The sequence below is a fragment of the Ochotona curzoniae genome, unplaced genomic scaffold (assembly GCF_017591425.1).
Source record: "Ochotona curzoniae isolate NIBS_2020 unplaced genomic scaffold, NIBS_Ocur_1.0 contig_883, whole genome shotgun sequence".
NCBI classification, from domain to species: domain Eukaryota; kingdom Metazoa; phylum Chordata; class Mammalia; order Lagomorpha; family Ochotonidae; genus Ochotona; species Ochotona curzoniae.
The window spans coordinates 36638927-36666070 of NW_024466599.1; the positions used below are offsets into that span (position 1 = coordinate 36638927).

At 44.3% G+C, this 27144-nt stretch overlaps 1 protein-coding gene and 1 pseudogene across 2 annotated transcripts in view; both read left to right on the top strand.

Moving 5' to 3' along the window:
• The window catches only part of CUNH2orf42 (chromosome unknown C2orf42 homolog), a 36541-nt gene that overhangs the window by 1608 nt on the left and 7789 nt on the right, over positions 1–27144 (top strand). For both annotated transcript variants that reach the window (XM_040993267.1, XM_040993268.1), the window contains exons 2-6: positions 11359–12193; positions 15015–15125; positions 18722–18826; positions 21733–21837; positions 26884–26991. In XM_040993267.1, the coding sequence (XP_040849201.1) occupies positions 11371–12193; positions 15015–15125; positions 18722–18826; positions 21733–21837; positions 26884–26991 (1252 nt within the window). In that variant the 5' untranslated portion in view covers positions 11359–11370. The remainder of the gene's footprint in view (positions 1–11358; positions 12194–15014; positions 15126–18721; positions 18827–21732; positions 21838–26883; positions 26992–27144) is intronic.
• On the top strand, positions 9191–9304 carry LOC121165448 (annotated as a pseudogene).

The following is a 27144-nucleotide window of genomic DNA, read 5'->3' on the forward strand; positions in this document are numbered from 1 at the left end:
TTGTCCCTTTGCCATAGTGGTATGTTGCAATTCGCTTCTTGCTGTTAGGTCAGATAACTCTCTTTTTAGGTGCTTTATTCAGTTTTCTGACATTTCTGTCCCTTTTCCTTTTGTAGAAGCTTTTATTTCAGGATATTAGCCCTAAGGTGTTTGGATTTCAGATAGTTTTGCTCTTTTTAAATATAACATCTTTATTGAATATTATTCATTTCACACACAAAAAAATCACTTTACGGGCTAGCACAGTGACTCACAGGCTTCGTGCCAGTGCTGGGATCCCCATATGGGCACTGGTTTGTGTCTCGGCTGTTCCGCTTTCCATCCAGCTCCAAGTTTGTGGCCTGGGGCAGGGCTCTGATCCTTGAGCTCCTGCATCCGCATGGGAGAACTCGGGGAAGCTCCTGGCTTCTAGCTTTGGATTAGCTTAGCTCTGGCTGTTGTGGCCATTTGGGGAGTCAAGTATTGGGTGAAAGATCTCTCTCTTTGTCTCGCCTTCTATCTGTAAATATCTGCCTTTCAACATAAAAACAACTAAAGCTTTTGTAAAAATCACTTTTATAAACAGAAGATTTTCTTTTTTTGAAAGGCAAGGAGACAGAAGAGAGAACTCGCCCATCTGGTTCACTGTTCAGGTGTCCGTGACAGCTAGGGCAGAGCCAGGCTGGCACCCGAAGCTTGATCCTGCCTTTGCTGCTGCCCGAGCATGTTATCAAAAATCTGGGTGGCAAGCAAGAGCAGTCAGGGCTCTAGCTGATCCTCCGATGAGGGATCTTAAGCAGCAGCTTAATACACTGTGCCACAACACTAACCCCCCCACCCCCAGTTACCCCTTTTTAAATGTTAAATTGGGGGCTGGCAATGTGGTGTAGTGGGTTAAGCTTTCCCCTGTGAGGCTACCACATGATGTCTGTGTTAGCATCATGTTGAGTCCTGACTGTTCTACTTCCAGTCCAGCTCGCTGCTGATGTGTGTTGCTCTGGGTAAGCAGTGGAAGATAGCTCAACTCCTGGGAGCCCTGCGCCTTTATGGGACATACAGATTGAGAGTGGCCGTTGCACAAATTTGAGGAGTGAACCAGCACATGAAAGATCTCTCTATTCCCTTGCTTTCTATAACTGCTTTTCAAGTAAATACAAAAACAAATCTTAAAATTTTAACTATATTGTAGTGATGGGTTCCCAAGTATATAACTAATAAATATTACTGAATTATCCACTTAAAATGAATTTTATGTTATATGTAAAGTATATATCAATAAACCTATTTTTAAAATATTCACACAAAAGAAACAATAAATAAATACATCATGTATTCATGAAACTTTTAATGTGTAGCTCATGTACTCCGAGTTTTTGTCATTTAGGCTATACCCCTTCTGATTTCCTTAAAAATGTGTGTTTTTAGAGGCTGGAGCAGCACGGGACCCAGCTGCCTTTGAGGGAGTGCCAACTCAAGTTTCAGCTGTTCTGCTTCATATCTTGCTCCCTTTTAATCTGCTTGAGAAAGCAGTAAAGATGGCCCTAGTTACTTAGGCCCCTGCACCCACATGGGAGACAGAAATGAAACTCCTGGCTCCCCTTTCTGACATCACCCAGCCTGGGTCGTTGGAGGCATTTAGAGGCTGAACCGGTGGATGGAAGATAACTCTTCTGCTTTTGTTCCTGGTGTCCTCCCAGCCCTGTAACTCTGCCTTTCAAACAGGTACATACATTTCATGGGCAGCATTATGGCACAGTGGCTAGTTTGAATTCTGCCTGTTCCACTTCCAGGCCAGCTTTCTGCCAATGCGTCTGGAAAAGCAGCAAAGAATGCCGCAAGTACTCTGGCCATGCCAACCGTGTAGGAGGCCAGGATGGAGTTTCTAACTCCTGGCTTTAGCTAGGCCCAGCCCTGATTGTAGCCATTTGGAGAGTGAACATTGATTAGAAGATCAATCTCTTGAAATTTCTCTTTCTTTGACTGTCTCTTTTATCTCTCCATCTCTGTTTTGTTGCCTCTCAAAGAAATAAATCTGTGGACCTAGTGTGTTAGCCTAGTCACTAAAGTCCTCACCTTGCATATGCCAGGATCCCATATGGGCTCCAGTTCATATCCTGGCGGCCACACTTCCCATCCAGCTCCCTGCTTGTGGCCTGGGAAAGCAGTCAAGGACGGCCTAAGGCCTTGGGTTCCTGCACCTGAGTGGGAGACCTGGAAAAGGCTTCTGTCTCCTGTCTTTGGATCAACTCAGCTCTGGTCATTGCAGCCACTTGGGGAGTGAAAAAGCGAATGGAAGACCTTTCTCTCTGTTTCTCTTTCTGCAAATCTGCCTTTCCAATAAATAAAAAGAAAAGAAGTGGAGTAGTCAGGACTGGGATCAGCACCAGAATTGGATATTGATGTTGGAAGCAGTGACCTATCTCTTTGTGTTGCAATGCAAGATGCAATATTATTTTTCTTCCAAAGATTTATTTATTTATTTATTTATTTATTGCAAAGTCAGATATACAGAGAGGAGGAGAGACAGAGAGGAAGATCTTCCTTCCATCAGTGATTCACTCCCCATGTGACTGCAACAGCCGGTGCTACACTGATCCAATTAACTGAAGCCAGGAACTTCTTCCAGGTCTCCCACACGGGTGCAGGGTCCCAAAGCATTGGACTGTCCTCGACTGCTTTCCCAGGCCACAAGAGGGAGTTGGATGGAAAGCAGGACCGCTGGGATTAGAACTGGCACCCTTTTGGGATCCTGGTGTGTTCAAGGTGAGGACTTTAACTGTTAGGCCACCGCACCAGGCCCCAGGATGCAGTATTATTATTTTCAAAAGATTTTTTTTTTTAACTGGGAAGTGAGATATACAGAGAAAAAGATCTTCCATCTGTTGATTGACTCCCCAAGCAACAGCCAGCTGATCCGAAGCCAGGAGCCCAGATCTTCTTCCCTGGTCTCCCACACGTGTACAGGATCCCAAGGCCTTGGGCCGTCCTTGACTGCTTTCCCAGACCACAAGCAGAGGGCCGGATGGGAAGTGGAGCCACCAGGATTAGAACTGGTGCCCACATGTGATCCCGGTACGTGCAAGGTGAGGACTTTAGCCATTAGGCTACTGTGCCGGGCCCATAATTATTATTTTTAACAACTGTAACTGTAAAACTGTTTTTAGAAAGTTCGTTTTGTTTGAAAAACAAGTTACAGAGAGAGAGAGTTCTTCCATCCACTAACTCTCTTTCCAGGTAGTTTCAACAGCCAGTGCTCTAATGGAGTGCTGGCATCACAGGCAACAACTTAATCTCCTCTTCTACAACACCATGCTAGATTCCAATGTATTTTATTTTTTGGAAGTATTCTCTTGAATAGATACACTATGATTTGTTCAGTTTGTCATGGTTGCTTTCTTGAGGAGCATTAGGTAGTTAAAGATGTTTGCCTTTTACAAAAAACTTTCCTGGTTTTTGTATTTTCTTTATTTCACATATGTGGGAATCTACGTGTAAATTTTTTTAAAAAGATTTATTTATTTTTATTGCAAAGTCAGATATATAAACAGGAGGAGAGACAGGATATTCTGTCTGATGATTCCCTCCCCAAGTGACCACAATGGCTGGTGCTGTGCTGATCCGAAGCCAGGAGCCAGGAATTTCCTCCAGGTCTCCCACACGGGTGCAGGGTCCCAAGGCTTTGGATTGTCCTCAACTGCTTTCCCAAGCTTCAAGCAGGGAATTGGATGGAAAGTGGAACTGCTGGGATTAGAACCAGTGCCCATATGGGGGTCCCAGCGCATTCAAGGCAAGGACTTTAGCCACTAGGCCACCACACCAGTCCCATTCATACAGTCTTGAAGCTGGTCCCTGCTACTCTGACCATGCCTTTGAGGTCGCGAGTGGGCGTATGCAGGCAGCAAGGTGTGGGCAGACCTGTAAGCCAGTGTGGGTGCAGGCGGGCATTCCCTACTGTAGTGACAAATGCCCTGGTGATCAGACCGAAATGGCACCATGGACTAAGTAGCCCAGTCAAAAGGGGCAGGAGACTCCAGTGGAAAGCATGAACAAGAGTCCGCTCTCGGCTCCCTGCAACGCAGGCCTCAGGATTGCTGAGGTCCATTCTGTGTGCCAGCTTCATTGATGCTTTTCTTTTTCTTTTTTTTAAGATTTATTTTTATTGGAAAGGTAGATATACAGAGAGGAGAGACAGAGAGGAAGATCTTCCATCCGATGATTCACTCCCCAAGTGAGCGCAACAGCTGGAGCTGAGCCAATCCGAAGCCAGGAGCTTCTTCTGGGTCTACTGCACGGGTGCAGGGGAGGCCATCCTCCACTGCTTTCCCAGGGCACAGGCAGGGAGCTGGAAGGGAAGCGGGGCTGCCGGGATAGAACTGGCGCCCATATGGGATCCTGGGCATGCAAGGTGAGGACCTGAACCACTTGCGCCATCACGCCGGGCCCCATTGATGCTTTTCACAACTCACACATGGGTATTGCAGCAGACCGTGTAGGCGAACAATAATGAGGCAGTTGAGTAGAGATGGTGATGAGGTTGCAGTTCTGCCCCAGAATGGGACAGAGAGCACACAGGAGGTTCACCACATTGACAAAGAGATTGTTATCAATTGTTGTGTCTTCTAGAAAAGGACTTGGTGAGGTTGACAGATGAGTTTCCTCATCCCAGGAAAACCACAGAGGCTGTGTCTGAGTAAAACCTTACTTTCTTACAGATGAAACAGGAACGGTCACCCCAGCCAATGTTTCAACAGGACCAATTCCAGCAGTACAGCCAGCTGTTGCAAAAGCAGCTGGTCACTGCAGAGTGTTGACATGTTTAAAATGTAACCATGTCTGCTGCAATAGCTAGAAGACCTGGGTTAAACCCAGAGAAGGTCAGCTTTCAAGCAGGAGCCACAGCCTTGGGCATTCTCTCAGAGAATCTGGCTGTCGGCATCCTGGCTAACCAGTGTATACTGGAGGGAATAGGTGGAACCATTGGTGTTCTGAATGGCGTGGGAATCTCAATGTGTGTTTAGACACTGAAGTCTTAGCAGTCATTCCTACACTAAACTTGATCCTCATTTGTTTGTAAACTCATAAGCTACTGAACGGCAGTATGTGAAATCTCAAGACCAAAGTGAAGATGAATACCATCTCCTCTACATGCACTCAGGTTGACAGCTGACATATGAATATGTAATAACTGAAGTGTGAGATAATTTCATTTGGTAATGCTATAAATAAAGGAAGAATCAAATCAGACCCCAACCCCTCTCCCCAAAAAAGAGTAGTTGAAGAAGCTACCCCTATGGGAAGCTATCCATATCGGCAACCAAAATGGCGGTCCATGCTGCTGCTTTTGCCTTGGCCTAGCACTGGCCATTGCAGCCATCTGTTGAGTAAGCTAGGGGTTGAAAAGATTATTCTCTGGCAGCAATTCAGAACTGCTGAACTATCAAAACCACTTGAGTACTGCCCTCAGAGCATGCCCCATACTGGGGACCCTGGGATGGTTGGGAGGCTGGGTGTGGCTTCTCCATTGATCTACTCCCTTCCCCCAGATACAGGAAGGAAAAAAGAGAATGTGGAAACAGTGGTCTCAACCATTTTCCTCTAACCTTTGACCTTTTGCACCCTAATCAACTATGTAAAAATCATCAAAAATAAAAAAAGATTATTCTGTCATGCCTGTTAAATAAAAATAAGTCTTACAAAGGGATTTTTAAAGATAAATCTTTATGAAAATGAGACAGATAAAGAGCCCACTCACCAGATGCCTGCAATGGTGAGGTTGAAGCCAGGAGCCGGGAATTTAGTCCGAGATATCCAAGTGGATGGCAGGAGTCACTTGAGTCATCACTGCTGCCTGCCAGGGTCTGAGTTGAGCAGGAAGCTGGGGTTAATGCAGTGCTCTAGTGTTGGATGTAAGCATGCTAACTTCTACCCTGTTGTAGCGTCATCGTGATTAAATGGTAAACTCTTCGTAATGAACAGAAATATTTTTTCCATGCTAGTGATATTTTAAACCATCAACCACGTTTTTAAGTTTTTGCTAAGTTCATATACATATAATGTATAAACTGCCTATGGCTTTTTGCAAATTAAAAAAAAAAAAAGGCCTTGAAGCTCAGCAGATTCAGGTCTTTTTTTTTTTTTTTTTTTTTTTTTCATTTTATGATACAGTTTCATAGGCTCTGGGATTCCCCCAACCCTTCTCCATTCCCTCCCCCCATGTTGGATTCCTCCACATTGTTGCAGTAGGACAGTTTAAATCCAGTCATGATTCCTTCATTGCAAGCATGTACCATACATAGAGTCTAGCATCTTATTGTCCAGATAAACTCAACAGTTTCTTGGGAAGACCATCTCTGGTTTGGAAGTAGAGCTGGCAGAATATCATCCTATCCAATGAAAAGCCATAAAGTAACATAAACAATTTATAACATTATGGAGTTAATTGATATAGTATTGAGTGACCAATATGTTAGAAAATGCAAGTTCTTAACCACATCCTGTGACTACATCATTGACATTTCAATTTTAGTTTATACACACCAGTTGCTATACACCTTAAAATGGTTATGGGGTACTATTCAGCTGTCTCGTGTCTATTTTCATTTTTATATTTAGCAGTTTATAGTATTGAAACATAATTTTTATTGAACTTGGCGAATTTTAGGATAGGCCTAACCGGCTTATAACTCTAACAAGGTGTGTGTTACCAATTGAGGTGTAGAACGGTTTTAGGTGGGGTGCAGATTCAGGTCTTGATCATGGAATCAGCTGATGGGAAAGGACACACTAGGTCCTCCATGTTTGGAACTTGGAAAACCATTCTCCTAAGGACCCTCTCTGACTGAGTGAGAATCCCCACAAAAGAAGTTCATTGAGCTCAAAAGGAAATGGCGTGTGAATAGGCCATTCCTCTAAATAATTAAGTTTGAACCAGGGTAATGTTACCCCCAGAAAAATTTTGCATTTTATCTGAAGACAATTTGCTTTCTCTCTTTAGAAATTTGCTTATTTGAAAAGCACAGGTACAGAAAGAGAGGGAGAGGGAAAAACAAGTGGCTTACACCCACTGAACTTCAGAGCTATCCCCACTTTTATTTTTTATTTTATTTTATTTTTTTTTTTTTAGCTTCATGCACTGTGATGGTGATTACTACATAAGGCACTTAGTATTTTCCCTTTCTTTCTTTCTTTCTTTCTTTTTTTTTTTTTTATTCCCCTGGAAATAGTCGCAAAAGAAAGGTAGAAAAAATATCTTGCATCTGTTGTTTCATTCCCCAAATGGTAGCATACAGAGCGGAGCCAGGCCAGTGCCAGGAGCTTCTTGCAGATCTTCTACATGGGTGCAGGGCCCCAAGGATATAGACCATCAACTGCTGTTTTCCCAGATATATTAGAGGAAGCTATATCAGAAGTGGAGCAGCCTGGACCCAAACAGGTCCCATCTGGGATGCCAGTGTTACAGGCCCCCACTTTTGTCAATTTTTTCAAAAAGATTTATTTTCATTTGAAAGGCAGATTTATAGAAAGGAGAGATTGCAAGAAGGATCTTCCATCCACTAGTTCACTCCCAAATCACCATAACAGCCAGAGCTGAGCAAACCCAAAGCCAGGATTCAGGAGCTTCTGGTTCTACCATGTGGGTGCAGGGTCCCAAAGCTTTGGGACATCCTCTGCTGCTTTATCCAGGCCACAGGGAACTGGATGTGAAGTAGGGCAGCCAGGATATGAACCAGCACCAATATGGGATGCTAGCACTTCTAGGTGAATGATTAGCCACTTGAGCCATTGTGCCTACCCATTTCTGTTTTACAGGTAAAGTGAAGGTACTGCTGACATCTAGTGGCTAAAAAGTAAGGATGATGATAAGTATTCCTACAATGGACAAAGAATGATCCAGTCAGTGTCCAAGTCCACAGTGTCCACAGTGGCAAGGTAGAGAAACTGCTAGAGAGATCTTACTTCACAAAGCCTTGTTCAGCAGATACTCTGTGGATACTCCCTTTACTAGGTCATGGCACCAGTGAAAGGCAGACATTCTAGATTTTCCGATTTGTTCATCAGTGGACTATGAGAAATCTGGAGGGAAACTATTTCTTCAAGGCCATTCTTTGGAAAGGGGCGGGAGGTAGGGGAAGCAGTGCTAACAGCCAGCCTGCTTAAAGATGCAGTGTCTAAGGTGTACGTTGTGATGCTCACACCCCTAGGTCCGGCATAGCAGCCTAGTGATTGAAGTCTTCCCATACACACCGAGATCCCAAATGGATGCTGGTTCTTGTTCCGACTGTTCTACTTTCCATCCAGCTCCCTGCTTGTGGCCTGGGAAAGTAGCAGAGGACAGCCCAAAGCCTTGGGACCCCACACTTGCATGGGAGACCCAGAAGAAGCTCCTGGTTGCTGGGTTCGCATCAGCTCAGCTCCAGCCATTTTGACCACTTGGGCATTTTCTATATATTTGGAATTTGTTATAATACAGTTCTTGGAGTAAGTCACAGGTAGATCCACTCCCTTTAGTCTGGTTGGTCTGACCTGCACTGCTCCCTGTGGCCGACCTCATGCATCCTTGCATTGTTTTTGTCTGTACAGCAGTTACTTGGCTTAAATGAGATGTCAGTATTCTACATTCAAATGAAATAATGCGAAGCACTTTGAAAAGCATAAAGCATCCCAAAGGCATAACTTATGTTACAATAGGGAAGGAAGTGTTTTTGACTTATTGAAAAAAAGATTTGTTTTTATTGGAAAGGAGTTTTAAAAAGAGAAGGAAGTACAGAGAAATTTTTCATCTACAGGTTTACTTCCTAAGTGACCACAATGGCCAGAGCTGAGCTGATTTGAAAGCAGGAGCTTCTTCTGGGTCTCTCACGCAGGTGCAGGGTCCCAAGGCTTTGGGCCTTCCTCAACTGCTTTCCCAGGCTGCAGGCAGGAAACAGGAAGGGAAGTGGAGCAGCCGGGGCATGAACCAGCACCCATATAGGATCCTAGCATGTGCAAGGCGAGGATTTAGCCACTGAGTCATCACACTGGGCCAACCTAGGTGTTCTTGATGACCATGGGATGACATTAGTGTTGTTTTGGTATAAAACAATTAAACATTTTAATAAGAATTGCCAAACAATCCTCAAGTAAGTGGCTTGAGTTGGATTCCTATCCTGTCTGAGTCCTAAGAGAAATTAATATAACTTGTTTCTTTGGAGATGGCCAAGATTCCCATGCAGTGCTCGCTCTGGCAGCACCTATACTAAAATCGGAACGATACAGAGAAGATTAGCATGGCCCCTGCGCAAGGATGACACTCAAGATTCCCAAGTAGGGCAGTGGGCCCATTTGTGGAACACAGGGCGGGAGCTTTGCCATTGGCTGTTCAGGAAGCCAGGAGCAGAATGTCTGCATTGTTACACCAGAGAGTTCTGACTTCAGAACACTCACTCTGCAAATGCTTATGCCCTTGCATCTCCTCTGTGATCTTACACACGAATGAAACTCCTGGTAGGGCCTATGAATTCAGATTACACTGTTTTCCAGATGCCCCGACACCTGGCACAGGTAGGACTTGGCTGCATTTTATGGGGAATCATGGAAGGGAAATTTATCTTTCCTGTACTCCCAAACAAAAGCAAACAAAACTTTCTGCAGGGAAAAATTAGGTTAACTTACTTCAGTCATTGTATAGGGTCATTTGGGCTTTGAAAACTGTACAGAGAGGTCAGTGTTGTGGTGTAGTGGGTTAAACTGCTGCCTACAAAGCTGGCATCCTGTATGGGCACTTCAATTCCCAGTGCTCCTCTTCCAATCCAGCTTCTTGTTAATGCCCCTGAGAAAGCAGTGAAAGATGGGAGATGTGGGAGACCAGAAGAAGCTCCTGGTTCCTGGCTTTGAGATGGCCCAAACCAGCTATTGAGACCATGTGGAGAGTAAACCAGCAGATGGAATGTCTCTCTCTTTATTTTTTCCCTTGTTTTCATTCTGTCAAATAGATAAAAATAAATAAATATTTAAAAGAACATTTAACAAGTATAGAGAAGTGGGCATTTAGTACAGCGAGCAGCTTAGACTACCCACATCCTATCTTGAGGTGCCCAGGTTCAAGTCCCAGTTCCACTTCTGATGTATTTTTCTTTTCTTTTTCTTTTTTCTTCTTTTTTTGCTTTCTCTAATTGGAAAGGAAGATATACAGAGAGGAGGAGAGACAGAGAGGAAGATCTTCCATCCAATGATTCACTCCCCAAGTGAGCAGCCACAATGGCTAGAGCTATGCCGATCCAAAGCCAGGAACCAGGAGCCTCTTCTGGGTCTCCCACGTGGGTGCAGGGTCCCAAGGCTTTGGGCCATCCTCGACTGCTCTCCCAGGTCACAAGCAGGGAGCTGGATGGGAAATGGGGCTGCTGAAATTAGAACTGGTGCCCGTATAGGATTCCAGTGTGTCCAAGATGAGGGCTTTAGCCACTAGTCTACTGTGCTGGGCCCCATTTTCTATTTCAACTTCCTGCTTATGTGTACGCTGCAGGTGACAGGTGATGGCTCAAGGACTTGGGCTTCTGCCACCTGTAAGGGAGATAGAGTTCTGTCCTCCTGGTTTTTATGAAGATTTGGTGCATGAACTAGCAGATAGAATAACTGTTTGCCTCTCCTTCTTTTTCATATAAGTAGTAACTGAGTAAAAATTAGACATTTGGAGTCATGAAAGCCAAAGTTTCTATCACTGTTACTTTTTTGAGATTTTAAATTGGTATTTTGCGGTATGCTTTGAAGATGCCTAGAGAGCTTCTTTATATGTATATATAAAGTCATGTTTAATTGTTTATTTTAAAGAATTGCTTTACTTATTTGAAAGGCAGAGTTACAGAGAGATTGGGAAGCAGAGCTATCTCCCACCTGGCTGATTCAGTACCCAAATGGCCTCAATGGCTAGGGCTGGGCCAGGCAGGAGCCAGGAGCATCATCCAGGTCTCCCAAGTGTGTGCAGGGGCCCAAATACCTATCCCAGCTTCCATTGCTTTCCTAGGCACATTAGTAGGAAGCTGAATTGAAAGTGGAGCAGCTGGGACTCCATAAGCACCTATATGGAATGTAGGCATTACAGGCAACTGTTTAATTTATTACGCAGTGCCAGCCTCAATAGCTTCTGGGTTTATTTGTTGGTCAGAGAGATTGCTCATCCATTGAGGAGACAGTCCAGGAAGCTGTACTCGCACATGGAGCTGGAACTGGAAACCAGGACCTCCAATATGGGATGTAGTTATCCAAAGAACTGTCTTAACTTCTAGCTCAAACACCCATATCAGTGGACAGTTTGTTTACATTTTACTCTGTTAGATAGCCTCTGCGGTTTTAACTCTGTGTGTGAATATACACTCACACTGATGTATTTATTGCCTTTTCTAGGGTCTGTGAAAAATGGAACCCAACTCACTGAGGACTAAAGTCCCAGCTTTCTTGTCTGACTTGGGGAAGGCCACACTGAGGGGAATCAGAAAGTGTCCACGATGTGGCACGTACAATGGAACCCGGGGGCTAAGCTGCAAAAACAAGACCTGTGGAACCATTTTCCGCTACGGGGCCCGGAAGCAACCTAGCGTGGAAGCTGTCAAAATCATCACGGGTTCCGATCTGCAAGTCTACTCCGTGCGGCAGAGAGACCGGGGCCCTGATTACCGGTGCTTTGTGGAGCTCGGTGTCTCAGAGACGACGATCCAGACGGTGGATGGGACCATCATCACCCAGTTGAGCTCGGGGCGGTGTTACGTCCCCTCATGCCTGAAGGCTGCCACCCAGGGTGTCGTGGAGAACCAATGCCAGCACATTAAGCTGGCCGTGAACTGCCAGGCGGAAGCCACCCCTCTGACCCTCAAGAGCTCAGTCCTGAATGCCATGCAGGCCTCCCCGGAAACCAAACAGACCATCTGGCAGTTGGCCACTGCACCCACAGGCCCCCTGGTGCAAAGAATCACGAAGAACATCCTGGTGGTGAAGTGCAAGGCAAGCCAGAAGCACAGCCTTGGCTATTTGCATACGTCTTTTGTGCAGAAAATCAGCCCCAAAAGCCTCCCTGAGCGCCGCTTCTTCTGCTCTTGCCAGACACTGAAAGCGAGCAAAGCAACCGCCCCCAAGGACGAAGCCGCCCAGAGATGCATTCATTTCTTTGCCTGCATCTGTGCCTTTGCCAGTGATGAATCATTGGCTCAAGAGTTCTCAGACTTCCTAAATTTTGACTCCAGCGGTAAGAGGTGTGATTGAGACAGTGGCCTCTGGTTTTTCCAAGTGGCAAACGCAAGCTTGGCTGCTGGTACATTTGGAGATGGCTAGATAAGTCAAATGGAAAACAGCCCTTCGTGTTAGCCCAGTGCACACATTCGCAGAAAGCTTGCTGGTTGCTTAGTTCATGGGTTAAAATTAAGGATCAAGAGACTTAGGTATTTTGTTGATACAGTAAATCTAAGCCAAGCTAGTCTCACTTTGATCTTTTCTGTTTTTCCACAAATGCTCTGTGTTAACAAAGAACACAGAAAAAAATCCCTTCATTTTGGTTTGTTTGCTTTGAACATGGAAAAAACTATCACCTCACTTGAAAGAAAACCTTTGAGAATTTCTTCATCAAGTTTTTCTGTCTTTGTCATTGACATACTTTTATCTTGTAGACACTATATTCATTTTGTAATGATCATGGACAATGATCTGTGAACAAAAGAACAAGTTTGGGCTACTTCTTTTTTTGTTTTTAATTTGCCTTCAGTAAACTGGCAAGGGATTGGTGTTTGTTTTTTGTTTTTTTTTTTAATTTTTATTTATTTGCAAGGCAGAATTATAGAGAGGAATAGAGAGCACTTCTGTCAGATGGTACATGCAAATGGTCTGGTCCCAGGCCTGACCAAAGTCGGGAAGCAGGAGCTTCTTTCAGGTCTCCCTGTGAGTGCAGGGGTCGAAGCACTTGAGCCATCTTCCACTGTTCCCAGACAATTAGCAGGGAACTGAGTTGTAAGTAGAGGAGATGGGGCCCAGTGCCATGGCCTAGCGGTTAAAGTCCTCACCTTGAATGTACTAGGATCCCATATGGGCGCCGGTTCTAATCCCGGCAACCCCACTTCCCATCCAGCTCCCTGCCTGGGAAAGCAGTTGAAGACGACCCAAAGCTTTGGGACCCTGCACCCGTATAGGATACCTGGAAGAAGTTCCTGGCTCCTGGCTTCGGATCAGCGCAGTACTGGCCTTGGTGCTCACTTGGGGAATGAATCATTGGATGGAAGATCTTCCTCTCTGTCTCTCCTCCTCTCTGTATATCTGACTTTGCAATAAATAAATAAATAAATCTTTTTTTTAAAAAAGGAAAAAGAAAGTAGAATAGCTGAACTCAAACTGGTGCCCAGACTGGTCTGCTAACATTGCACATGGCAGCTTTCCCCTTTATGTCACAATGCTAGCTCACAAAAGAATTTTTTAAAACAAAGATGTGTGTGTGTGTATGTATAGGATTGCATCATGGCACAGAGTGTTAAACCTCCACCAGTAATGTCAGCAACTGATATGGACACTGGTTCTAGGTCCAGATGACTGCTTCACTTCTGATCAGCTCACTGCTATGGGCCTACGCAAACAGTGGAAGCTAGTCTAAGTACTTGGATACCTGCCATCCATGTGACAGAGTGGAGGAAGCTCCTGGCTCCTGGTTTGGCTCCAGCCATTGCAACCATCTGGGGAATGAACCAGCAGGTGGAAGATGCTTTCTCTGTAATTCTGCCTTTCACATAAGTGAAGAGCAGATAGATAATACATCCCAAATATACGTACATAATTTTACAAATATAAAATGTTTACAGATATTCTATTTATTTAAAAGACCAAATAGGAGAGAGAGTCTTCCACTGTTGGTTCACTCCTCAGATGGCTACAGTGGCAAGGGCGAGGCCAAGTAGAAGCTGGGAACCTGAACGCAATCCAGGTCTCCTGTATGGGAGATAGGGCTCCAGTGCTGGGGTCATCTTGGGTTTTCTTCCCGGGCACATTGGCGAGGAGCTGAACAGAAAATCCACAGGGGACACTGACGCCACATGCATATGATTAGTCTTATATGCCCCTGAGGTGACCTCAGGAACTTTTTTTTTTTTTAAAGATTTATTTTTATTATTTTTTTTATTGGAAAGGCGGATATACAGAGAGGAGAGACAGAGAGGAAGATCTTCCATCCGATGATTCACTCCCCAAGTGAGCGCAACGGTCGATGCTATGCCGATCCAAAGCCAGGAGCCTCTTCCGGGTCTCCCACGCGGGTGCAGGTTCCCAAAGCCTTGGGCCGTCCTCGACTGCTTTCCCAGGCCACAGGCAGGGAGCTGGAAGGGAAGCGGGGCTGCCGGGATTAGAACCGGTGCCCATATGGGATCCCGGGCGTGCAAGGCGAGGACCTTTAACCACTTGTGCCACTGCGCCGGGCCCAGGAATTTATTTTTAAAGTGAGCAAATAGGGCTCAGCGCGATAGTGTAGTAGCTAAAGTCCTCGCCTTACATGCCCAGGAGCCCATGGCCCAAAGCCTTGGGATTATTTATTTTTATTGGAAAGTCAGATATACAGAGAAGAGGAGAGACAGGAAGATCTTCCGTCTGATGATTCACTCCCCAAGTGGCTGCAATGGCTGGAGCTGAGCTAGTCCAAAGCCAGGAGCCAGGAGCTTCTTCCAGGTCTCCCACGTGGGTGCAGGGTCCCAAAGCTTTGGGCTGTTCTCGACTGCTTTCCCAGGCCACAAACAGGGAGCTGAATGGGAAGCAAGGCCTCTGGGATTAGAACCAGCACCCATATGGAATCCCGGGCATGCAAGGCAAGGACTTTAACAACTATATGCTATTGTGCTGGGCCCAATAAATAATTTTTTTTTTTAAAAAAAAAGCTCAACTTAAAATAAAGTGGGCAAATACTCTGTAATTCATTGTTATGGTGTTTGAATTTTTATGACTTAGTTTTTCTGTAGATAGGGGTCCATACTATAACTCTTATAATTTAGTAGTGTTAGTAATCAATAGTATTTGTAATTTGGCAATCTTTTCTTTTTTAGGTCTTAAAGAGATTATCATGCCCCAGTTAGGCTGCCACTCCGAGTCAGCCGTGCCCGCCTGCGAGGCCGCCGCCTCCAAGCCCAAAAAGAGGAAAAAGGACGAAGTGTCTGGTGAGAGGCAGCTTGGTTGGATGGTTGGTTTGGTCGTGGTATTTTTTAAAGGTTGTTTCACTGCATTCTGTATCATTCACTGCATCTCAGCAATTCTGAGAAATCATGTTTGTTCTTATAACTTCTTTCCTAAAAAAAGGTTTTATCCTCTGTTGCTGATTCCTTGTCATATCAAGTTTAAAATTGATTTGTTGAACAAAAGATCAACCAAACTGCATTTTTAAAAAAAATTTCTTTATTTTTATTTGAAATATTTCCAGAAAGAGAAGGACAGAGAGAGGAGAAAGATTCCCCATCTAGTGGTTCACTCGCCAAATGACTGCAGTGGCCAGAGATGAGCCAGGAGTTTCTTCCTAGTCTCTTACGTGGATACAGGGACCCAAGTATTTGAGCCATCCTCCACTGCTTTCATAGACCATAAGCAGGGAACTAGATCAGAAGTGGAGTAGCTAGGACTAGAACAGGTGCCTGGCACCGCAAGAGGAGGATTAGATTGCTAAGCCACCATGCTGCCCTCCCCCAAAACTCCATTTTTATTTTATATGTTTGTTCAACTCCAATTCAGGCTAATCTTAGATCCTAACCTTCCTGAATATATATTTTTTCATTTAAAATTTATTTATTTTTATTGGAAAGTATGATTTTTACAGGGTGAAGGAGAGACAGAGAAAATCTTCCATCCACTGGTTCACTACCCAATTAAATGAAGCTAGGAGCCAGGAGCTTCTTCCTGGTCTCCCACATGGGTGTATGATCCCAAGCTTTGGGCCATCCTCAACTGCTTTCCCAGGCTACAAGCAGGGAGCTGGATAGTAAATGAAGCAGCCAGGATACAAACTGGCACCTTTATGGGATCCTGGCGCTTGGAGGTGGAGGATTAGCCAGTTGAGATAGAGTACCAGGCCCAGTGTTTTTCGTTTTATTTGATAGAAAGAGACAGAAGTCTCTCTGCTGCTGGTTCACTTCTCAGATACCTGCAGTAGCCAGGGCTGGGCCAGGATGAAACCAGGAATCTGTAAATTCCCCACCCTGGTCTCCATGTGGCCAGGACCCTCATATCTGAGCCATCGCTCCCAGGAGGCGTGTTAAGAGGAAGTGGGATCCAAGGTAGAAAAGAGGATTCTCACAGAGCGCTCATGTAGGATGTGGGCCTCTGAAGTGGCTGACCTCAGTCCTGCACCAAAACGCCACCCCCAGGGAAGGCTTGACAAAACCTTCTGACGATGGTTAGTTGTATCTGCCACACTGATTTAGGAATGCCGTTTGCAGTTTCCGCATGTGAAGATCTATAGCGCTGAGCTACTCCTTGAGCTGTGTGGGCTTACGTCCTGATAAGCTCATCATTAGTTGAGAATCCTGTCAGTTGAAAATGCACTTAATACTCCTCGCAGCTCATAGCTTCACAGCACAGCACACTGTGGGTTAGTAGTTTGTTTTGTTTTTCCCTCATGAGCACCTGACTTCTCTGGAGAGAGTGTCCTACTGGGCATTACTAGCCAGGGATATTCAAATGTTAAGTATAATTTCCACCAACTAGATATTGCTTTTGCACCCTTGTGCAGTTCCACAATCATTAGATTATAAAAAAATTTCCTATAGGAAACATAAAATGTTTTCATTCTAAGAAAAAGAAATCAGTAAATTGAACTATTGTAAGTCAGGGACCATTTGTACACACACATACACACACACATTAAAATTCAAATATTTGATTCCAGTTGAGGTCTCATAAGTCAATATGATAATGCTGAAGTATTATACTACCTGAGTGTCCAGGGACCTCCATTCTAAACAAAATGAAGATATCACCTGGTCCGTTTCGATGGACCAAACCCTAGACTCACTCACTAGTAAGTAGAGAAATGCTCACATTTTAGAAATGCAAAATTAAAACAAGATACTTCTGTTACCAAATTAGCAAATTTATTTGTATATTTGAAAGCCAGAGAAACAGAGCTTCGATGCATTGTTTCACTCCCCAAACGGCAGCAGCTCAGCCCATCCCCAACCAGGCTAAATCAAGAAGCCAGGAAATCTGAGTCTCCCCATGTCCAAGGCAGGAGTCCAGCCCCCTGAGCTCACACCTGACACCTCCCAGGGTGCTCCTCAGTGGGAAGCTGGACTGCAGAGCAGAGCCAGGGCTTGAAGCCAGGCACCTCAGTGCAGGATGTGGGCATCTCAGGTAGAGACGGACCATGTGCTGAACGCCCAACGTGACTGAAGATGGTGTAAAGATGACGACTCCGCAGTTACAGGTGTCAGTCGAGGGGTGCCTGGCTACTAGCATGGAGTGACTGGCTTTAACAGTAAATGCAGCCTGCAGCATCTGTTACTGAGCCTTAAAGTGGCCAAATGAGTATGCACAGGAGTCCGCGGGCTGAGAAGTTGAAGTCAAGTGCACAAACAAAGGAACTTTGTAATTTCAGTGTTTTATGGAAGCAGTTCTGGAAGCAATATTGGTTAGAGATTGTTAAATGTTTACATGATCTAAGAAAATTTAAAACTCTGAAAAGGAGAAAAAATCCTTACCCTTTGATATAATAGTACTATTTCCAAACAGTGTTTTTAAAGGAAATAATAGGAAAAGCATTTTGTCCAGATGTTTTTATTATTATTTACAGTGCTGAAAACGAATTAACAAATGGTGAAGCTAAATGAACCATTATAAACAGCCATTAAACATCATTGTAAAGAATTTGGAGGGGAGCACAGTGGCATTGTAGCACAGCAAGTTAAGCCTCTGTCTGCAATCCTAGGATTCCATGCAGGTTCTGGTTCAAATCCCAGCTGCTCCACTTCCAATCCAGCTGTCTGCTAATGACCTAGGAAAGCAGTGGAAGATGACACCAGAGCTTGGAATCCTCTACCCCATGTGGGAGACCTGGATGAAGCCCCTGGCCTTGACCTGGCCCAGCTCTGGCCATTACTTCCATTTGAGGAATGAACCAGTGGATGAGAGCATGCTTTCTCATTTTTCTCTCTGCATCTCAGATTTAAAAAAACAAAAAACTTGAATTTTAGATAAGTTATGAGTAATTTATTTAATATAATTATCTCCCATGCAATATTTGGAACATAATTTACTAAAAAACTGTTGCTTCCATGGGGGGAGAGCATGAGGAGGGGATGGGGGAATCCCAGAGCCTATGAAACTGTGTCATAAAACAAAATCAAATAAATGAAAAAAATATATTTAAATTAGGGATTTAAAAAAAAAAAACTGTTGCTTTTCTGAAATTCAAACTAATCATTTTTTACTCTATTTGGAAATCTTGCTATGGTCACAGTTACTTAAAAATCACAAAACCAGCAAAGCAAATATAGAAAATAGAGGATTACTCACCTGAAAATTAATCCTGATTGATGGGAATAATGGGTAAATTTTTTTCTTCTATTTTTTAATCCCTAATTTCCTTCATGAATATAAAGAAGTTAAAATTTTATGTATAATGGCTAATGCAAATTCCTTACAGAATCTGTGAAACTGATTTTGAAACTAATAATGATTGTGTGTTTTAGACACTTTAGAAATCAATATAAAATCAATTCATATTGTGCAGACAGGTTATTAAACACTGTCATGATTTGTGGTTTAGGCCCACAGATGAACAGTTCATTATTGCCTCAAGATGCAGTGAGCAGTAACCTAAGAAAAAGTGGCCTGAAAAAGCCTATGGTTGCTTCTTCATTAAAGAGGCAGGGTAAGTTCCCTTCCCCAACACAGGCTGCAGTGGTGGAGGGTCGGCCTACACAATCCAGGAGCAGTGTAAGCAAAGAAGGGTTGTGTGTGTGGTGGTCCCCAAAGCTGCTGACAGCAACACTTGCAGGCATGAAGCTGAGATCTTTCCTGTCTACCAGTTTTAAATCGTGATCAAAATTCAGTTATGTCTGAAACCACAGTGTTGGGAAAATAGCTTGCTGGTTGTCAAGGCTACAGAGGGTTTAGGAGGAAAGTAATAGTCGCGATAAAAGGGCGAAAGAGGGAGTCTTGTCATGACTCCCTTTATTCCCTGCATGTGGTTGTCACAGAAGTCTACACGTATGGAAAAATTGCATCCAGCTATGTGCGTGCACACCACACACGGAATCTCAGTGAAATCACTGGATTGTACCACGTCCTTTTGCTGCTTGTGATGCTGCACTACAGTTTCATGAAATGCTGCTTTTCGGAGGATCTGTGCAGAGTATGCAAGTTTTGTGTTTCTTACTTCACACGAATATACATATCTCTACAAACGTTTTTAAAACTGTGTAAGAAATGCTTTACAGATTACTAAAATCAAACAAACAAAAGCAAGAAATTAAATTATGTCTTTAAATGCATCATTCCTGGTAGGGTTGGGCAGTGTGTGTAGGACATGTTCCTCTGTTGCCCCTGCCCTCATGCAGCGAGTCAAAGTTGAAGGAAACATGTATTTTACAACTATGCAGTGATTGCTGTTGTTGAGAAGGGCAGGTGCCACTTACTTTCCAAAGCCAGGGAAGCTTGACGATATACCTGAGAAGCAGCGGCATGGCCATTGTTCTGTGCTTATGAGACAGAATGACTTAATTTGAACATAATTTATGTGTTTGAAAATGTTAACTTCCTACTCAATACTTAGGCTTATACACTTGGGTAATCAACAATTTCTTAATTCTCCTTATAAATTGTACAAAAAGAGTTTAGTTCAATTATTGAAAACTTGATATGACTAGCTTTGATACGACTAGCCATATAATGCAGCTACCTGGTCAAGAACTGGACATCACCCCTACCTTGAGCCCCTGTACCCGTGGGAGAGACCTGGATGTTTTTGAAAATAAGACCAATACATAATTAGATAATGCAGGACTGAAAATTCATTCATTCATTAAGAAGTTTTACATTGTAAATACAGATGTTTTTGGAAGGTCAGGAAGTAAACAGATCAACTATCAGGTAGATTTTTTTTTTAACAATCATTTTTAACATCATTTCCTTTAGGGAAAATTAAAAAGAAAGTAACCTCAGTTAAAATAATCGCATTTATCTACAATAATTTCATCTCAAATGAGTAGTATGGATGACATTTTTCTCTGTATATAAAAAGGTGAGTGGCCAGCGCAGTAGGCTAAATGTCTGTCTGTGGTGCCAGCATCCCATGTGGGTGCTGATTTGAGCCTTGGCTACTCCACTTCCAATCCAGCTTTCTGCTTATGCCTTGGGAAGGTGGCAGATGATAGCTCAAATCCTGTGTCCCTGCACCCCAATGGAAGACCCAGACATAGCTCCAGACTCTTGGCTTCACAGCAGCCCAGCTCTGCATGTTGCAGCCACTGGGGAGTAAACCAGCAATGCAAGATCTATCTGTCTCTTCTCTCTATAACTCTGTCTTTCAAACAAAAAAGTTTTTTTTTAATCTTAAAAGATTTCACACATATAAAAACATTTCAGAAGCAAAATAGGAAGGTAGATCTGTGGAAGGTTTTTGTTTGTTTAATGATTTACTTATTTGCAAGGCAGAATTAGAGAGGGAGAGAGAGAGAGAGAGAGAGAAAGAGAGAGAGAGAAAGAGAGAAAGTGTGCTTCCATCTACTGGTTAACTCTCCAAATGGCCGCAATGGCCAGAGCTGAGCCCAACTAAAGCCTGAAGCCTCTAGGTTTCCCACTTGGGTGCACAGGCCAAGCACTTGGGCTGTCCTCTGCTGGCTTTGCCAGATCCATGAGGAGGGAGCTGGACGGGACAGGGAGCAGCCAGGGCGTTATTGCACAGTGTCGGTCCCAGTGGGAGGTGTTGATCTGAAGGTCATTGGGCCTCAGATCCTCATCTTAGAGAGGAGGACATTTCCATGTACAACATTGTTGATTTTAAGTAGAAAAACGTCAATCAAAGCAACCCATGATAAATGTATCACTCAACTCAACCTTGATATGAAACTTTTTTTTTCCTTTTGGGAATGTAGACACAAATTGATTAGGAAAAAACCTAACCCCTAGACCTCTAGGACAGCTATTGTAGAGCCATTTTCAGCCTGTAGTTTGGTAGAGAAAGACTGCTGACTTTCTGTGGTTAATAGTCCTACACATCTTAGTCTCTCAAAGCCTTTCATTTTGTGTGTTCTAAGTAAATATTTTTGTGAAAAGTCTGAGAATCTTCTATTTCACTTTATCTATTTTTCTTGAGTTTCAACTTTCATTTTTTTTCTATTAAAGCTCAACTTTCTTTTTTATAAAAGATTTATTTATTTCACTGGAAAGGCAGATGTACAAAGAGGAGGAGAGACAGAGAGGAAGATCCTCCGTCCGATGATTCACTCCCCAAGTGAGCGCAATGGCTGGTGCCGCACTGATCCGGAGCCAGGAGTCAGGGACTTCTTTCAGGGGCTCCCACGCGGGTGTGCAGGGTCCCAAGGCTTTGGGCCATCCTCGACTGCTTTCCCAGGCCACAAGCAGGGAGCTGCATGGGAAGTGGGGCTGCCGGGATTAGAACCGGCACCCATATGGGATCCCGGCACACTCAAGGCAAGGACCTTAACCATTACACTATTACACCAGGCCCATAAGCTCAACTTTTCTAAATTTTAATTAACTATTTATTTTGTAAGAAAAAAGTTTCTAAGAAGTTGTCTTTTCTTCTTTTCCTAGCCTGTGGTCAGCTGTTAGATGAGGCCCAAGTGACTTTATCCTTCCAAGACTGGCTGGCCAGTGTCACAGAACGGATCCATCAAACTATGCACTATCAATTTGATGGTAAGTCTTGGTCATTCAGATGGGCTTTTGCCCAAAGGAAAAGATTAAATTGCTCTGTTCTACTCTATTTTTTGAACCTGAGTTCAAGAAAGAAGTCCAACTTGAAAGAAAGAATAATCATGTAATTCATTCATTTGTTTGAAAGGCAGAGTTACAGAGAGAGACAGAGACAAAGATCTTCTACCTGCTGGTTCACTCCCCGGATGGTCACAATCACCAGGGCTGGGCTGGGATGAAGCCAGGAGCCAGGAACTTCCTCCCCGTCTCTCAAGTGGGTGCAGGACCCCAACCACTTGGGTCATCTTTCACTGTGCTCCCGGGCTATTAGGGAGCCGAATCAGAAGTGGAGCAGCCAGAGCTGAGCCAGTTTGAACCCAGAAGGCAGGAGCTTCTTCTGGGTCTCCCATGTGGGTTTAGGGGCTTAACGCTTTGGGCCATCCTCTGCTACTTTCCCAGGCCACAACAGGAAACTGCATTGGGATATGAACAACCAGAACATGTACAGCACAAATACAGGATGTCAGCATTGTAGGCGGAAGCTTAATGCCACAAGGATGGCCTCTAATCATATAATTAAAATGCAGTGCTAGCAAAACGGATTTAGAGACGGAAGAGGAAACATATAACAAGTAATAAATAAGGCAGATACATTGGTCACATGTACATGCACGTGTGTAAATGTGCATACAGTTACTTCATGAGGGAAATACCAAATTTTTAAAAGATCATTCTGTCAAATTTCAAATCAAAATACAAGGGGTAAAAAAGCTTAGTGAAAAATGTGAATATATGAGATTAATATAGTTTTGGTTTTTTTTTTAAAGATTTATGTATCTTGGGACCGGTGCCGTGGCCTGGCAGCTGAAGTCCTCGCCCTGAAAGCACCGGGATCCCATATGGGCACTGGTTCAAATCCCGGCAGCTCTACTGCCCATCCAGCTCCCTGCTTGTGGCCTGGGAAAGCAGTCAAGGACGGCCCAAAGCATTGGGACCCTGTACCTGTGTGGGAGACCTGGAGGAGGTTCCTGGCTCCTGGCTTCAGATTGGCACAGCTCCAGCCATTGTGGTCACTAGGGGAGTGAATCATCAGATAGAAGATTCTCCTCTCTGTCTCTCCGCCTCTCTGTGTCTCTGGAACTGCATATCTCAGTATCTGGAAAGGCAGATATACAGAGAGGAAGAGAGACAAGAGAGGAAGATCTTCCGTCTGCTGACTCACCCCCCAAGTGGTCCAAACCCAAGAGCCTGACTTCCTTTGGGTCTCCCTCATGAGTACAGGCACTCAAGCACTTGAACCATTTTTTGATGCTTTCCCAGGCACATTAGCAGAGAGCCGGATCAAAAGTGGAACAGCAGGCCCGGCACGGTAGCCTAGTGACTAAAGTCATTGCCTTGCATGCACCGGGATCCCATATGGGTGCCTGTTTGTGTCCTGGCAGCCCCACTTCGCATCCAGTTCCCTGCTTGTGGCCTGGGAAAGAAGTCAAACACAGCCCAAAGCCTTGGTACCCTGTCCCCGCATGGGACACCAAAAGAAGCTCCTGGTTCCTGGCTTCAGATTGGCTCAGTACTGGCCATTGAGGGCACTTGAGGGATGAACCAGTGGACAGAAGACCTTTGTCTCTCCTTCTCTCTGTAAATCTGACTCTTTAGTAAAACGAAATAAATCTTAAAAAAAAAAAAAAAAAGCAACTGGATCTGAACTGTAGTAATGCAACAAGAATCCACTATGGGGGGGGCGCGGGTTTGGGGGAGGGAAGGGGGGAATTCCAGAGCCTATAAAATTGTGTCACATAATATAATGTAATCAATAAAAAATAAATTAAAAAAAAAAAAAAGGAACAGCCAGGACTTGAGCTAGCACCTGTGTGGGATGCCAACACCACAGTCAGATGCTTAAGTTGCTATACAACAGCACCAGTCCCTACAGGCTGGGTGTGTGTGTGTGATATAGCCTCATGGAATCTCAACAATTTCAGACATAGGTCGCGTAGCATATCCTTACCCTTGGCTTGAAAGCATCGTTGATGGATGACTTTTCAAGCTTTGTCCAGAGATGAGGAGCTTGTAGCTTTTTTTTTTTTCTTCAAGATTTATTGGGGCCACTGTTGCAGTGCTGCCTGTTAAGTGTCTGCTTGCAATGCAGCATCACATTGTCTGAGCTCCTACTGCTCTGCTTTTGATTCGGCAACCTGCTAGTGCACCTGAGAAGACCACAGAAGATGGCTCAAGTGCTTACTTGGATCACTGCCACTATTGTTGGAGATCCAGATGGAGTATCTTGTTCCTAGGTCTGGCCCGACTCCCCAACTTCCTCTCTCTGTGTAACTGTCTTTGGCGAGACCTTCCATCCTCTTTTTTACTCTCTAAATGGCTGCAATGACTAGCTCTGGGCCAGGTGGAAGACAGGAGCCTGAAACACCTTCTGAGTCTCCCACATGGGTGACAGGGACCTCAGTACTAGACTCTCTTCTGTTGCCTTTCCACGAGCAGGAATGTAGGAGCAGTGTTGGGAGCACATGAGAGACCCAGAAGAAGCTCCAGGTTCCTGACTTTGGCCTCAAACGGCCCAGGCTGTTGCAGCCATGTGGGGAAGGAACCAAAGGATAGATCTCTGCCTCCCCTTATCCCTCTCTGTAACTCTGCCTTTCAAATAAATCTTTCAAAAACTGATTGGAAAGTCAGATATACAGAGAGAAGGAGAGATAAAGATCCATATACTGGTTCACTCCCCAAGTGGCCCGGCTGCAACGGCTGAAACTAAGCTGATCCAAAGTCAAGAGCCCTGGTGTTTTTCTGGGTTTCCCACACGGGTGCAGGGTCCCAAGGCTTTGGGCCAGCCTTGACTGCTTTCCCAGGCCACAAGCAGGGAGCTGGATGGGAAGTGGAGCTGCTGGGACCAGAACCGGCGCCCATATGGGATCCCAGGGCATTCAAGGCGAGGACTTTAGCCGTTAGGCCACAGTGCCGGGCCATACTGTTAGCATTTTCTTCGAATATGTATAACTCCATAAGAGGAATGGCTAGATCATATGATGGATCTATTGTTAGTGTTTTGAGCAACCTCCACGCGCTTGTCTTTAATAGCTGTACGAATTTGCATTGCCACCCAAAGCATATAAGGATTCTCTTTCTTTCCACATCCTGACCATCATTCCTTTCTTTTGACTTTTTGTTGGTAGCCATTCTAATTTCAACGAGATGCACCTGACTGTGGTTTTGATGGCTAACAGTGTTGAGCATTTTTCCAAGTATTTGTTAGCCATTTGTAGTTCCTCTTTTGAGAACATCTCTTCATATTTTTTGTCCTTTTGCTAACTGGATTTTCTTCTGTCATTGAGTTTTTTGAGTTCCTTATACATTCTGGACATGAATCATTTGTCAGCTGAACAGCGTGTAAATATTTACCTCGTTCTCTTGGTGTCTCTTTGTTTTACAGAAACCTCTTAGTTCTATATGATCTCATCTGTCTAATTTTGCTTTTGTTGCTTGTGCTCTTCAGACCTCAACATCTCAATTTTCTGCTCAACAGAAAACCATTGTCTGAAATAATGTCTCGAAATCTTTCCCCTTTATTTCCTCCTAATGATTTCAAGTCTTACTTGTAGATCTTTGATCTGTATTAAGTTGGTTTTTATATAAAATGAGAGGTAGGTGCGGTGCTTTTATATGACTGCAAAGGATCAGCACCAGGGCTGCTGACAGCGCTTGGTTCATAGAGGCACATCAAAGCCACCTTTGTGCCTCTGTGTGAAGAAAGGAGTATTTGTATTTACTACTCCATTCTCCCACCTTGGCCTGGACATCAGAAAGCTCACAGATTTTTTTTATATATATAAAAATGGGGAGAGAATGAGTCCTATTGCAGCCACTCTTCCCAAATGGTTATACCTTACAAGGCTGGGCCGGGCTTAAACCAGGATCCTGGACTTCCATCTAAGTCTTGCACGTCTGCGGGAGGGACCTTGAGTACTTAGACCATCTTCCACTGCTTTCCCGGGCTCATTAACTGGAAGCTGAATCAGAAGTGGGCCAGCCAGAACTCAAATTGGCTTCTGTATAGGATTCTGGGATCACAGATAGCAGCTTAAACAGCTGAGCCAAAATGCCAACCTTCTCCCTGATTTTTTTTTTTTTGTAAGACTTCTTGATCTTGACCTTGAGCTGGATGAGTCCTGCAGGTGAGCAGGAGCTTTAGGGCAGGGGGAATATGGACTGAAACAATGCATTACTCTAGCTGTGATTCACTGTTGTACCAGGGCCCTTCTCAGGCCTGCGTCTGCCTCCTTCCTGATTGGCCAGAGGAGGTGCCTAGCAGCCCTCCTACAGTAGCTCCCCCCTCAGGTTGCCAGGAAGAAATTCCAGACCAGAGTTGTCTCCCGGGACACTGACATGGCGGCCAAGTTCATTGGTGCTGGGGCCACCCTGGTTGGTGTGGCTGGTTCAGGGACCAGCATTGGCACAACTTGCTCATTGGATATGCCAAAAGCCCAGCTTTCAAGCAACAGCTCTTCTTCTATGCCATTTCGGGCTTTGCACTGTCCAAGGACATAGGACTCTTTTGTTTGATGGTAGCCCTGCTCATTCTCTTCATCATGTGAGGCTCTAGGTGGCTCACCTCCATCCCCTCTGTCTCTATCCAGGCTGCTTCGACCCAAGGCCAATTGTGGTGCTGGAGTGCTGAGCTTCACCATTAAAACAACATTTCTCTAAACCCAAAGGAAAAGAAATTATTTATTTTTATCGGAAAGGCAGAGAGAAGGAGAGACTTGCATCCACTGGTGCACTCCCCACATGGCCAGAGCTGAGTTGATCCAAAGCTAGGAGCCAAGAGTGTCTTCCAGGTCTACCACATGGCTGCAGAGTCCCAAAGACCAGGACCATCCTCTACTGCTTTCCTAGTCCACAAGCAGGGAACTGAACAAAAGTGGAGCAGCAAGGACACAAACTAACGCCCAAATGGAATGCTAGTGATTAATCAATTGAGCCATTGTGCAAGCTCCCCTCATTAAATTTCTTTAAGTGACTTTCTTTTTATTTTGATAGGTAAACCAGAGCCACTGGTATTCCACATTCCCCAATCCTTTTTTGATGCCCTGCAACAGAGAATATCCATAGGAAGTGCAAAAAAACGGCTCCCGAACTCCACCACAGGTATGGAATTTCCCCTTGAGAATAGCATAAATGAATAAATAAATGGAAGAAAGAACAAAAAGATGACAATAGATTACCTTGACCTTAAAGAATCATGTTTGGAAAAATTCTGTATGGAACTTTGAGGGTAAAGACTTCTAGTGACCTTCCTTG